The sequence below is a fragment of the Macaca nemestrina genome, chromosome 6 (genome assembly GCF_043159975.1).
Source record: "Macaca nemestrina isolate mMacNem1 chromosome 6, mMacNem.hap1, whole genome shotgun sequence".
NCBI lineage: Eukaryota > Metazoa > Chordata > Mammalia > Primates > Cercopithecidae > Macaca > Macaca nemestrina.
Window position 1 is genome coordinate 99,623,278 of NC_092130.1, and position 12,738 is coordinate 99,636,015.

A 12,738-nucleotide genomic window follows, 5' to 3' on the forward strand; every position below is an offset into this window, starting at 1 on the left:
CACCAACTGTTGCTTTGGAAAAAGAAAATTTTCCATAGAGTGCTAACACCCACAAGTGACCTAAAAATTGGTAAATAAGTAAAACTTTAATGGAAGTCAGGCCTAAGGTACCGTAAGTCTCTTGGGCTTAATTAGTACAAGCCTCCGGAGTGAGCAGCATCTTGTAATAGTCTGAATGACACAAGTCATGTAGAAGTGCAACCTTTGGAATTTTAGTTAAACTTATGGGGAAAAAATCCTCCTCCCAAAGGCCAACATAATACTCATCTTTAAATCCTAGTGGACTTCAATGCATTCGAGATAAATAGATAACATTCATTTTTCAGAAATAGCTCAGCTATGTCTGTTCATCATTCATTACCAAACCTAGCTTACTTTTCTTTTCTTTTTTTTTTTTTTGAGACGGAGTCTCGCTGCGTCACCCAGGCTGGAGTGTAGTGGCGTGATCTTGGCTCACTGCAACCTCCGCCTCCCGGGTTCAAGCAATTCTCCCGCCTCAGCCTCCTGAGTGGCTGGGATTACCAGTGCCCGCTACCATGCCCAGCTAATTTTTGTATTTTTCGTAGAGATGGGGTTTCACCATGTTGATCAGGCTGTTCTCGAATTCCTGACTTCATGATCTGCCCGCCTCAGCCTCCCAAAGTGGTGGGATTACAGGTGTGAGCCACGGCGCCTGGCAGTCTATCTCACTTTTCTTAAGTAAAATTATTTTTTCTCTATGTTTAGGCCTCTAGGAGGCTTAGCTAAGGGTGAGGTGAGGTGGGGTGTGGGTCGGGGGGTCCCTGCTGAAGCTGGTTATTACTGGTGAGCAGGCATTACTGGTCTCACACAGAGACACTTTATTTCCAGCTTCTTCCCTTCTGATTTTCCCATCCTCCACCTCCCACTTATGCCCACCATAGGGATACCTTATAAACAAACATCCATTGCCTTATAAACATCCTTGATGTAGCAGAGAGGACAGAATGAGAGAACAGATGGGTCAAACAAACCCTATCCATGCAGGGCAGACACCCACCGGCCTGCTGGTCTGCAGGCCATGAGGGTAAGCTTCTCTGCCAGGGCAAAGGGCACCTGTGTCTACCTGAAACTAGGCAGCCTCCTCTCACATCATGCTCAGTGTAGGTGTACATGCCCAGAATGTTCTCGGCTTACCCTTTCCCTCACAAGCCAAGAGAGCCCCCTCTCAGCTTCAGATGCTCTGGAACTTCACAGAGCCTGGCATGGTCACCTTCAACAGCCACCATCACCACCAGGCATGAAGTTGTCTCTCTCTCCTCTAAGCCACGACTTCCCAAGCACACAATTCTACAGCTGGATTCTCAGTACCCCCGCCCCTGTCCCCTCCTCCCTGCTGCAAGCCCCTGCTTATCTTGTGCCCTCAGAGCCTCCCACAGTCCCTGATGTGTGACAGGTATTCCATTCATGTCTGCTCAGGGTTTGGCTGTTCCAAACGTGGTTTCTCAGGAAAAAAATCTGGTTTCGCAATATCGGAGGCCTTTCTTTAAATAGATTCTTGTAAATATGTACTAAAGCTAAGTGGAAATATTTGGATAATTTTGTTTATCTTGTGGCTTTACCAAATATGTCAATAAATATTTCAGGGCACACAAAGAAGGTACACGTGTACAAAGTCTGTATCATAGTAATATTCCAATTGCATAAAATACATTTCTAACTGTGACTAGCTGCTTTTAGAGATAACTGCAGTCATGTTTTCAGTTGCGGTAGCCTTTTTCTCCAATTTTTTAAAAAAGAAGTCACACTTGGATGTGTGCCTTGGAAGAGTACAGAAACTATTCTTTGTAACACCATGTGAGACATATATTGGCTACATATAGATCAACTCTACATGGAATAAGAATTCGGGATAAGACAGAAGCTGCATCTTTAATTTCCTATGCCATCCAAAGGTTATTGTGTTAAGGAGTAAAAGCTAGTTTTCAAAATAATTTACTGATGTCTATGGGATTCCTGATGTCTATGGGATATACACAGTAGGAAGGACGAAGAGGCATAATCCATAGTCCCCGCCCTAAGGCAAGAACTCACCCAAAGCAGCATAAGATTAATGATCCAGTTGGGTGGTGCAGACAAAAAGTGTCCCTGCTCCCTCTTTACAGGGTAGAGCCATGGGCTGGAAGGTTTGGAAGATTTCTTGGAAGGAGGAGAAGCTGAGTTGAGTGCTAAAGGGCAGGGAAGCAACAAAAGGTCCACACCATTTAAAAGCATGTAAAAGAGCCAAATACTAGGAATTTAGGACAAATTTAAATTTTGTTTTTATCACTACTTAGCAATGAACAGAACCTAGTAAGTAAATCCATGTGCCTCTCTCTCCTCGTTCCTGCCCCCACCACCCTCTTCTCTCAGTTCTGCTGAGAATGCCATGAGATATTAGACTCTGTTAGTGCTAAGGATCATGGTTTGCCAGAAGCTGGAGGAGAAGGCCCCAAATCATGAACAGGCCCATCGGCCACACCACCCCTAGAAAGGTAAGGGGTGAGAGAAACAGAAATGGCCAAATGTGGGGACAGTAAAGGCATGGGGGCAGTGAAGGCCAAGGACACGCCCAAGAGAAGGCTGGCCTGGGGGTGGGAACGAGAATGGGCCACCAAGGGTCATAGGCAGCAGAAACCCATCGAGAGGATGGTCCAAGCAGGTGTAAGGACTGAATGGGAAAATCTGTGGACTGTCTGGAGGCCTACAGAAGGTGACTGAAGGTAGAGTGTGGATAAAAGAGAGAAGGCAAAAGAGGGAGGGAGAAAAGAAAGATGGCATGAGGCGGCCTCCTTCCTGGAGTACTGGGCACAGGCAACTACAGAGTCCTTGAGTCCTTGGGTCCTTGTGGGTTCAGGGGGCTGTGAGCACAGTCCTGCCAGGCAAGACATAAATCAACCAAGGGTGCTTAATGGAGCAGCCTGTCAGTCACACTCAGACTGCACACATCTCAGACAAGGCCCATGTTCCAGGACCTGCTGGGCTTGGAGAGAAGGTCCTAGAGCCTGGTGAGAACTGTGGGGCAGTCTCTCTGTGACACGCTGGTGAGGCCAGGCTGTGCCAGGAAAAAATATCTTACTAGCTATCAACTGGTGGCCTTGCTCTGTTCCCACGAAAGGGCAGGAGGTCATTCTAATTAGGGGAGGATTACCATCTCCTTTAACCCACCATCTCAACCCATGGCTAAAGGGTTTCTAAGCATGTGTGGTCTCTTTGAGAATAAGCCTTCCCCACTTTGCTGCCCAGACAACTCAGGGATGATGACTGTGTCTAACTGTCCACTGGCCCTCACTGGCTCCCATGCATCCCACTTCTGCTCAGTTTTATGAGGGCTGTGGTGTCCCCTTGCCTGAGTACACTCAGTAGGACATGGTACTCCCCACTGTCCACCAAAGAGCTCTAGAAAGTGAGGCCTAACTTTCTGCAGCAGTTTGAGAATGACTGAAAGGGGCCCTGCATCTCCCCGCAAAGACACTCTCTATAGGTTTGCTTAAGCACCCATCAGAATGTCCTCAGTGAGGGTAAAAGCCTCCTAGGGGCCTGGGAAACTGGTTACAGCATGGTTTCCTGGAGGCTCAGTGAGTCTGGAGCTGACTCATTGCTAGAAACGAGAGGATGTCTGTAGCTCATTAGCATCCCATCACCTGCACAAGGGCAAGTGAGGTGAATCTGTGATAGGATTTGGCATGGGAGGGAAAGTTCAGACCAGGTCTGTCCAATAAAAATACTGTGTGAGCCACACATGCAAACCACATATGTAATTTAAAACTTGTAGTAGCCACATTAAAATGTAAAAAGAATAAGAGCTGATGGCTGGGTGCAGTGGCTTATACCTGTAATCCCAGCACTTCGGGAGGCTGAGGCAGGTGGATCACTTGAGGTCAGGAGTTTAAGACCAGCCTGGCCAACATGGTGAAACCCTGTCTCCACAAAGTACAAAAGTTAGCCGGGCACCGTGGTGCACACCTATAATCCCAGTTACTTGGGAGGCTGAGGCAGGAGAATCGCTTGAACCCAGGAGGCAGAGGTTGCAGTGAGCCGAGATCGTGCCACTGCACTCCAGCCTGGGCAACAGAGCGAGACTCTGTCCCAAACAAAACAAAACAAAACAAAACAAAACACAAGAGCTGATATAATGTCAGGGCTCTAACTGCCTCCTTTTTTCCCTATGCAAGTATGACTCCTGGACCATGGTTGCAGATCCTTGAAATTCTGAAGTTTGAGCCACGAATTTGCATTTGGATTTTGTCCTTGTGAAAAGGAAAAAGCCTCAGGGGACCTAGGTTCTCGTGTCCGCACCAGTATGGAGGGATTGAGATAGGTTTGAGACAGGACGCAGAGGCTGGCATGAAGGCAATAGGTGCCCCAAGAAGTGTATGAAGGGGAGAAGGGGTACTTCTGGGAGGTCAGGGCAGACTGTTGCTGGCCTAAGAAAATGGAACATCCAAGAAAGAAAATTATCTTCAAGAAATGAAGTCAGCAACCTTTTTCTGTGCAGGACCAGAGGGTAAATATTTAGGCTCTGCAGGCCACATGGCCTCAGCTCTGTAGCCATAGTATGAAAGCAGCCAGAGGCACAACACACAAGAGAGTGTGGCCGTGTTTCAATACAACTTTACTTACAGAGCAGGCCACATTTGGCCTGCAGGCTCTAGTTTGTTGGCCCATGTTTTAGACAATACCTAAAAATCCCAGACAGCCTCCTTAGGTCCTGGGTTTTGAGCTTCTCCAGTGCTTGGTTCACATTTCCTCTGTGCTGCATTGTATTTATTCTGTTTACCTGTCTGTGGCCTCCCTGACATTGGGGGCAGATGCATCGTGTCCCTGGTGCCAGCACAGAACAGGTGTTTAACACATATTTGGGGAGAAAGTATGTGTGCAGAGGAGAGGAAGACAACAGACAAACCTCACTGAGCATTTCCAGCCTCTTGGCAAAAAGCTAAAGGGCTCATGAAGGAAAAGAGATCTTTGCTGACAGCAAACCCTACCAGGAGGCAGCAGCCTGGCTTACCGCGTCACACCTTGTTAAAATGCAAACCCATGGGCCAATTTTGACATCAGGGCTAAACCCCAGAAAACTGCGCCACTGGAACTGCCGGCAGACAGGAGCCCTCCCCAGCACAGATCCCATTGCCATTCGCTGCAGCCTCCTTTGACGAGGAGGAAAAACACTGTAGCTAGCCAGAGGTATAAAAATGCTTTGTTATTAGAAAATCTAAATGTCTCTCTAGGCCTGTGCAGTACCATTAGGTGACGTCAATGGCTCAGGGTATCTGAGCTCTGCGTTTCCACTTTTCTAGGAGCAGCAGCTAATTCATGGTAGTAAAGGCGTTTCTATTTAGAGCGTCAGAAAAAAAGCAGGTGGCCCCCCACCCCTGCATGCTAGAGTCCTGTGCTAAGGACCTGCCTGCTCCCCCTGTGAGGCAGGAGGGCTTTACAGCTGACAGGAGGCCAGGACTGAGACATTCAGTTTCATTAACGCTAGCCACCAGCTTGAGGGCCTACTACATGCCAGGCAGTGTGGGCACACAAGGACAGCACAGACCAGTGGCCCTGCTAGAGGGGAGAGGGCAGTTTAGCACACAAATAGCTGTGAAGATGATGCTGGTGGTTGGGGGGTGACACAAAGAAAAGAGGGTACCTCAGGGGCCTTCAGGAAGAAGGTGGTACTTAATGTTTCTTGCACTGGGCCATGAAGGACTGGTAGGACTTGAGCACATGGAGTTGCAGGGAGACTGGTGACAGGGAGAGTGGGGGTCCCCGTCATTAAGTGAGAAAGAGGGTGAGGAAGAGGAGCAAGGCTGAGTTGGTAGGGGAAAGGCATGAATTGTACTTGGTCAATTTCTGGCATGAGAATGAATGAGCCCCAGGGGACCTGTGTCCTCTACTATGGATCCACAGCCAAGAAATGCTGGTCTGCACTACTTGTGTTCAGAAGTTCGTCTTGAAAGAGACACCAGGTGTCCTGTCCCTCTCCTTCTGCCTGTGTCAGCTCTTAAGAAGAACTCATTCTTTCTCCTGGTATGTAGCAATAAGGCTGTTGGAACACTTTTTTTTCCTATGAAAGGCCATTATTTCCTTTACCAGAGGTCTCCAAGGACTTGGCTCTTGTATGACTTCATGGTATTACGTGAAAACGTCCTGATTTCAGATGAAATTCTCAGTACTGGAGGAAGGATTTTTATCTTGAACTATATCTTACAAAGGAGCACATGGACATGGACCCCTTTGATAGCCTGAGACAACCGACTGAAGACCCTCACGGGCTCACTGCGCTCACCACACTGTCTACTCACATCCTGCTGGTTCCAGTTGATCTCCAGGCCTGGCTGGGCTTCACCTTCTCATCCAGCACTTCACACATCTCTGCCATCCTCTACTAAAATGGATTATGCCACAGAAGCCCTTGAAATCCCTTAGAGATACTGTCCCTCTTTAAAATCTTCATAAAAATCAAAGACCACATGTTGTAAGTTTTCAAAAATAGATCACTGATAATTATGCTTGTTGTATACTTGTTAATCTATAAATTATAATGCATGAAGTGAAAATACACATAATCCAGTAGTAAAAGTACTAATCAAATAGAAAAAATACCCATACCAATGTTGCCCTCCATTACAAAATTACCCAGGCGCGGTGGCTAACGCCTGTAATCCCAGCATGTTGGGAGGCCGAGGTGGGCAGATCACGAGGTCAGGAGATTGAGTCCATCCTGGCTAACACGGTGAAACCCCATCTCTACTAAAAATACAAAAAAATTAGCTAGGCATGGTGGCAGGCACCTGTAGTCCCAGCTACTTGGGAGGCTGAGGCAGGAGAATGGTGTGAACCCGGGAGGTGGAGCCTGCAACGAGCCGAGATTGTGCCACTGCACTGCAGCCTGGGTGACAGAGCAAGACTCTGTCTCAAAAAAAAAAAAAAAAAAAAAGTTATTAAATACAGTGGCTTCTTAAAATTCTGTTACTGCAGATGATAACATTCAGATGTATTGCTCTGTATGATGTAAGGGTAAGAAAAAAATCGCAGTACTATTTTGGAATGATTCTTGTTTTTGATATGAATTTGTAGGGGTGAAATGCTCAAATTGATATAACTTTCCAACTGATTAAGAAATTAAGATAAAAAATAGGACTTTTTTTTATTTGGAGGAAGAACTTTGTGCCTTCATATATTAGTCTGGAGAGTTCCTCAGCCACAAGCTAAATCATAACCAATGTGCACTACAAATAAAGTGATATAGGTGTGCTGGGAAATAAAAAAATTTGTCAGAGGAACCTACTTTTCCCATAAATCTGCTTAATTGGCAGCTACAATTAGACATGGAGAAAGACAAGCAGAGAACAGTGGTGAGACAAGCAGAGAACAGAGGTGACGCACGGCCAAACGGACAGAGCAAACAAAGTGAGCTGATACTGTACCTGCTTATTATTGTCAGTGGTACAACACAGTTTCTTGAGGGAGACAAAATGCCTAATTTTCCTAATAACAAACAATCAATTATTAGTGAGTCAGATACGAGATGATTCAACAAATTGCCAAATAAAAACGTCAACAGACTTCTTAAAGCTAAACTCCAGGGTTCATCCTAGGGCAGCTTTAAAATTCAAGCAAGACTCAATCTACAGAAAACACAGTTTTCACACAGAGCCCACACATGCCTTTGGAAACTGGGCCTCCTTTATACATCACAGCGGGCTCAGAAACACTTCCCTAGTGGGTATCTCATTTTGTAACTGACTCCTAAAGTTAGGTTCCTAGATATCTTCAGTTGATAGGATAAAATGCTGCTACAAATTAGTTTTAATTCTGCTGACACTAACAATTGCATAGCTACAAAAGATTCATTTGGACAATGACCACATTTCATGGCTGCTGTTTCTATACTAAATATCCCATATTCTTTCACACTATAATTGTCATAATAATGGCACTTTTCAGGCACATAAAAATCCTCTCATTTCAAGGTCATGGACTGGGTCCTGAAACTCAGTGGGTGGTCTCACTTTTTATCACTGTCACAAGGAAAACCGGGCAAAAGACTACAGGTGCCTCAGCCCCAGGCAAAAATCAGCTCACAGTCAATATTTTACTGAGAGTAAAGCCATGAAATCCAGAGAGTTACATTAGGCTTTCTGCCCCCAGAAGCCCGTGGGGTGCCCCACTTTCTCTCTCTTTTTACCTGATTCACTTTTCTCTGTAGGCCTCTGAAAAGAGGATAGAAAATACTGGTTACTCTGTAATAAACTTCACCCAACTAGGAAGAGGTAAAATTTCCCTACTTTTAGTAAGAATTGCCTCTGATAGCTCACTGCCTACAATTACAGGGAAAATAACACTGGAAATTGTGTCTGGACAAAAGAACTTCTTTTTCTTCTCTGTAAAATCAGAGAGATCAGAAAAATGTACTCTGATGGAAATTAACAGGCAATAGCACGTCTCCTCTGCTTTGGTTGCCTAATGATTCTGGTCACACACACAAAAAGGGATTCTTAGCTTTGATTTTCTGAGGAGATGGTATAAGGATGAGGATAAAAACAACACGACAGCCATGGGCATCATCTCCACCCCACGGCTCTCAGCACTGCCTGTGTGTGAGAATGGCTACGCTGAGGCCGGGCTGCTCAGGAGGAGGGCGGAGGGGCAGCCTCTCTCCAGCTCACAACCTCGGTCAGGGGCCTGTCAGTGCCCCCATCATCCAGAATGAAGCAAAAAGGGAGCTGCAAATTACAAAATGGCATGAAATACCAGGTGGTATTGACAGGAGGTAGCCTGCATTGATGGGAGAGCAATTTTGAAACTAACCAAAATTGGAGAGGAAACAAGCTATTACAAATACCTGGCTACCTGGCTGATTTTACAAAACATCTTGTTTTCTATTCATGCAACAATTTGCAATGAACTCAGGTAGTCCTAAGAGTCACAGGTGGGGCTCCTGTTCCAGTTATTGGCAGGATGACTGTGGCCTCATCTTTTTCTGACATGTCACACAATGTTGTGCTCCTTATACACCCAAACTATGAACCTGGTGTGGACCTTCAGGCCGGCTTCCCAAGGCTTACCATGACGTATGGTTACGGGGTCCTGTTTGGCTTTGTAAATCTCACAAAATTTAACTGGAGGAAGGAAGAGGAAATGCATATTTTTCTTATCTCTCCACATAACAGAGAACCTTCTCTGGTAATCTGAGATTCAGTGGATTGAGATGCCCTCAGCTCCTGGTCAGACACACCTTTCTCTGCATAAACAGTGGGCCTCGGAGGAACAAGCCTAGAACTGGCCTGGAGGAACCAGCATGGGGTGAGGGTCTCAAGCAGGAGAAAAGGGTAGCTCCCTATGCACTGAGTGCAGAGGCCAGAGAGCACTGGCAGGAGATCATTGTTGTTATGGGGAAGGGAAGCCCAGAAATCAAGCCCCTTTAGAGCACACTGGGAATGACAGAAGGCATAGGTGATCAGGTGGAGGTGGGAGGCTGGGGTGATGCTTCATAAAGACATGGAAAACCACGTATGGGGGTTGCTGCCAGCTGAGTGGAAGCGCCCTCGGTCAATACTACATTCAGCACAACCCTACTGCATTTGGGGATGTAAGGCTCATACTGGCATTGCAATGCCCATGAGGGCCTTGAGTCTTTATCTTCAGCTAAAAGAGTTGAACAGTTTGCTCTCACCCTCCTTGGCCAATCACTGGGGTGATCTTCACGTGCTGTTGGATGCTGTCCCCGGATTTCCGTCTGGCATAGTAAACCCCCTGCCACTCCTACATGGACAAAGAGAGCTCTTAAAATCCTTCAGTCAAGGATGACAGCTGCTCCTGCAGAGGGTCTCAGCCGGCTGCGAAGGAACGTTCCCACATGCTTTCATTACATTTCACAATGCCTGCTGTATTGTTGTACTCAATTCAATGCTGATGTGGCCACATGTGTGAAGACAAGACCACAGATCCACATATCCACCAACAGGCTGTCTGTCCCAGCTTCCAGGACACTTGACCTGTGGCTGGAATTCTGCTCTCAGCCCTATGGCTGCTGTGGCACCAGGTCAAAGGATTCTTCAGAGGTCTCTCTCAAAATCTTCACAGCAATCTGTGAACTTGGCATTATCATACTAAATTTACAGATGGGTAAACTGAGGCTCAGAGAGTCTAGGTAACTTGCCCACATTAGGATGCAGAAAATCTGCTTATAAATTCATGTCTATTTAACACTCGCTGAAGCCCCATCATCTTCCTAACATCCTATGGGCCCCCCAGCCAAGGCTTCTCAGGGGTTAGTCTGGCTCCTCATAGTTTCCATGAACGAGGCCAAAGGGAGAGTAAAGGTTCCTGCTCTCTGAACCTGGGAGGTTTGGCTAATCAGAAACTGAGATTCCCTGCAGCCATTTCTTGCCCCCTCTATCACATAAGGTGGCTAATTGGTATGCACCTTGGTATGTGTGGCTGTATTCTTTTGGCAACAATTTTTGGAATAGTTAACAATGTCTTGTTTCCTTTTTGGTCTCATTGCCCCAGTTAAAAAACATTTTTGATCATCATCTATAATCCAAATTTATCTTATCCCTCTAAAATGTTCCCTCTATTAAATGGATACAGTGCTTATCTAACTACTTCGCATCACAGAAAGGAAGATGAAATAAAGTGTATGTGAAGAAGCATTCTGAATGCTTAACAGAAAATGCACAGGCAGTTCCAGCGATGAGAGGCAGTGCTCCACAGGAGGAGAGGGCTTCAGGGAAAACTCCTCTCAGACTTCCATCATTACCTTCATCTACCCAGATGAAGGGGAAGCCACTGGAGGAACAGGTGCAGCTGGGAGGAGGAAGCTACAAATGTATGTTGAACAGTGATCAGAGAACAGAAAAGAAAAACTGGGGAAAAACCTGGTCTACCTATAAATACTGATATTAAATAGGTCTAGTCCCCCAAACACTGGATAAACTGAAAAAACACAACAGCTCTCTGGGTGGAACTCTGCTCAGAGATACCCACAATATTCCAGCAATGGCAGATGGGATATACTCATGCACAGGATGAAATGTTTTTACACAAAATCCCCATATTCTGTAACATAATGATAAGCACCAGATTCACTTGAGTTCCAAAGTTAACTCAAAAATGAACTCATTTTGCAAAAATAAAAGATCTTTCACTTAATTATGACATTATTAAAGAAGCTAATCTTAAGGATGAAATTCTAAAACCCACAGAAAAAAAAGTGCATTGGGGAGAGGGTTTGTGGATTGGTTTTGCTGGTGTAACCCACCTTTCCCTTCTTGATGCATGTATTGATGGTGTCGAGAAGGTCTGCCCGGTTCTTATCGCTTTTGGGCAGATCAGCGAGTTCTTTTCCCAGGAGCTCACCTTTGTGGTAGCCCATCATCCTTTCGAAGGCTGGGTTGACATACTGTTAATGGGAGGTGGGTAGAGATCAGTGCGGGGACACAAGACAGAGTTCATGAAACGTCTGTGTGCCCCGTAGGAAGACTTGTTGGGACCCAGAGGAATATCAAGCAAGAAGTTCCCAGGGCAAACATCCTCTAATGCAGTTGGCTGGCCAGGTGCTGCGGCCCCGCTCCATCCCCAAACCCTTCCTGGAGGAGTTCCCTCCTTCCTGGCAGCAATGCATTCATTCAACTGCCATCCTGATCCTCTGTAGGAAATCAGAAGAAACTTCAGCAGGAAAAAAACAGGAAGCCCTCATCTAGCAGTACCAGCCTCTTGGGGAACTCATTCACCATCTACTACCCCATGAATAAGGAAAAACGCAGACAAAAAAAAAAAAAAAAGAAAAGAAAAGAAATAAAAATAAATTAGGACTGGGTCCATATGTTTGTAGTTAAAAAAAAACAAAAAACAGTTTCAGGCTGGGCACAGTGGCTCACGCCTGTAATTCAATTCCAGCCCTTTGGGAAGCTGAGGCAGGAGGATCAGCTGAGCCCAAGAGTTCAAGAACAGCCTGGAAAACACAAAATAAAAAATTTAAAAAAAACACCTCTACAAAAATAAAAAGAAATTAGCCAGTTGTTGTGGCACACACCTGTAGTCCCTACTATTCAGGAGGCTGAGGCAGAAGGATCACTGGAGCCTGGGAGTTTGAGGCTGCAGTGAGCTGTGATTGCACCGTTGCACTCCAGCCCAGGCAACACAGCAAGACCCTGCTTCTTATAAACAAACAAATGAACAAATAAGAACTCCGTTTAACAGTGGTGGCCTGTATTATACACATCTCTGCAACTGGATTTCTCATGTCTCCTTTCCAATTGCCACTACCTATCGATCAATATTTGCTACAGTTTGGGGCCACTACCAGTAGAATCAGAACAATAAATTCAGTTAAATGGCTTGGGCAGGAGGCAGCCCTTTCAGTGCTGGGCTCAGGCAGATGTGAAGCTCCCCTCGGCAGATTCTGGGGCCAGCAGACTCAGAGGTTTCTTTCCAAAATTCTGCCTGGGGTCCTGGAATTTAGAGCCATGACCTTAGCTAACTCCCAGGTCCTGTCCCACCCTCTGATTTCTTTTCAAAGATCACAGATGGGGGCTGAATGCAGAGAGACAAGCGGTAAAGAATGTGGGGAAAATGTAAACAGACTGCATCTGGGTCATGAATTTCTTTGGGCTTAAATTGCATCCATCTGCTACTTCGGAGATGTTCGAACCAACTGTAATCACTCTTGCCCTCAACTGCGATGGCAGCAGTCATGAACGGGGTGGCGTGGGGACAGTTAGGGAGCTGTTCCCTGGGAGA

General features: G+C 46.0%; 1 protein-coding gene across 16 annotated transcripts in view; it reads right to left on the reverse strand.

The window, feature by feature from the left end:
* The window catches only part of LOC105475109 (phosphodiesterase 8B), a 261,894-nt gene that overhangs the window by 67,511 nt on the left and 181,645 nt on the right, over positions 1-12,738 (reverse strand). For 9 of the 16 annotated variants that reach the window (XM_071098790.1, XM_011730112.3, XM_011730106.3 and 6 more), the window contains exons 8-10: positions 11,258-11,398; positions 9,668-9,756; positions 7,419-7,479 (exon numbers count right to left, since the gene is read on the reverse strand). The exons of 3 other annotated variants lie outside the window; for them this stretch is intronic. In XM_071098790.1, coding sequence (XP_070954891.1) covers positions 7,419-7,479; positions 9,668-9,756; positions 11,258-11,398 — 291 coding nt within the window. The remainder of the gene's footprint in view (positions 1-7,418; positions 7,480-9,667; positions 9,757-11,257; positions 11,399-12,738) is intronic. 4 more of the 16 variants (XM_071098799.1, XM_011730107.3, XM_071098800.1 and 1 more) reach the window with 2 other exon arrangements.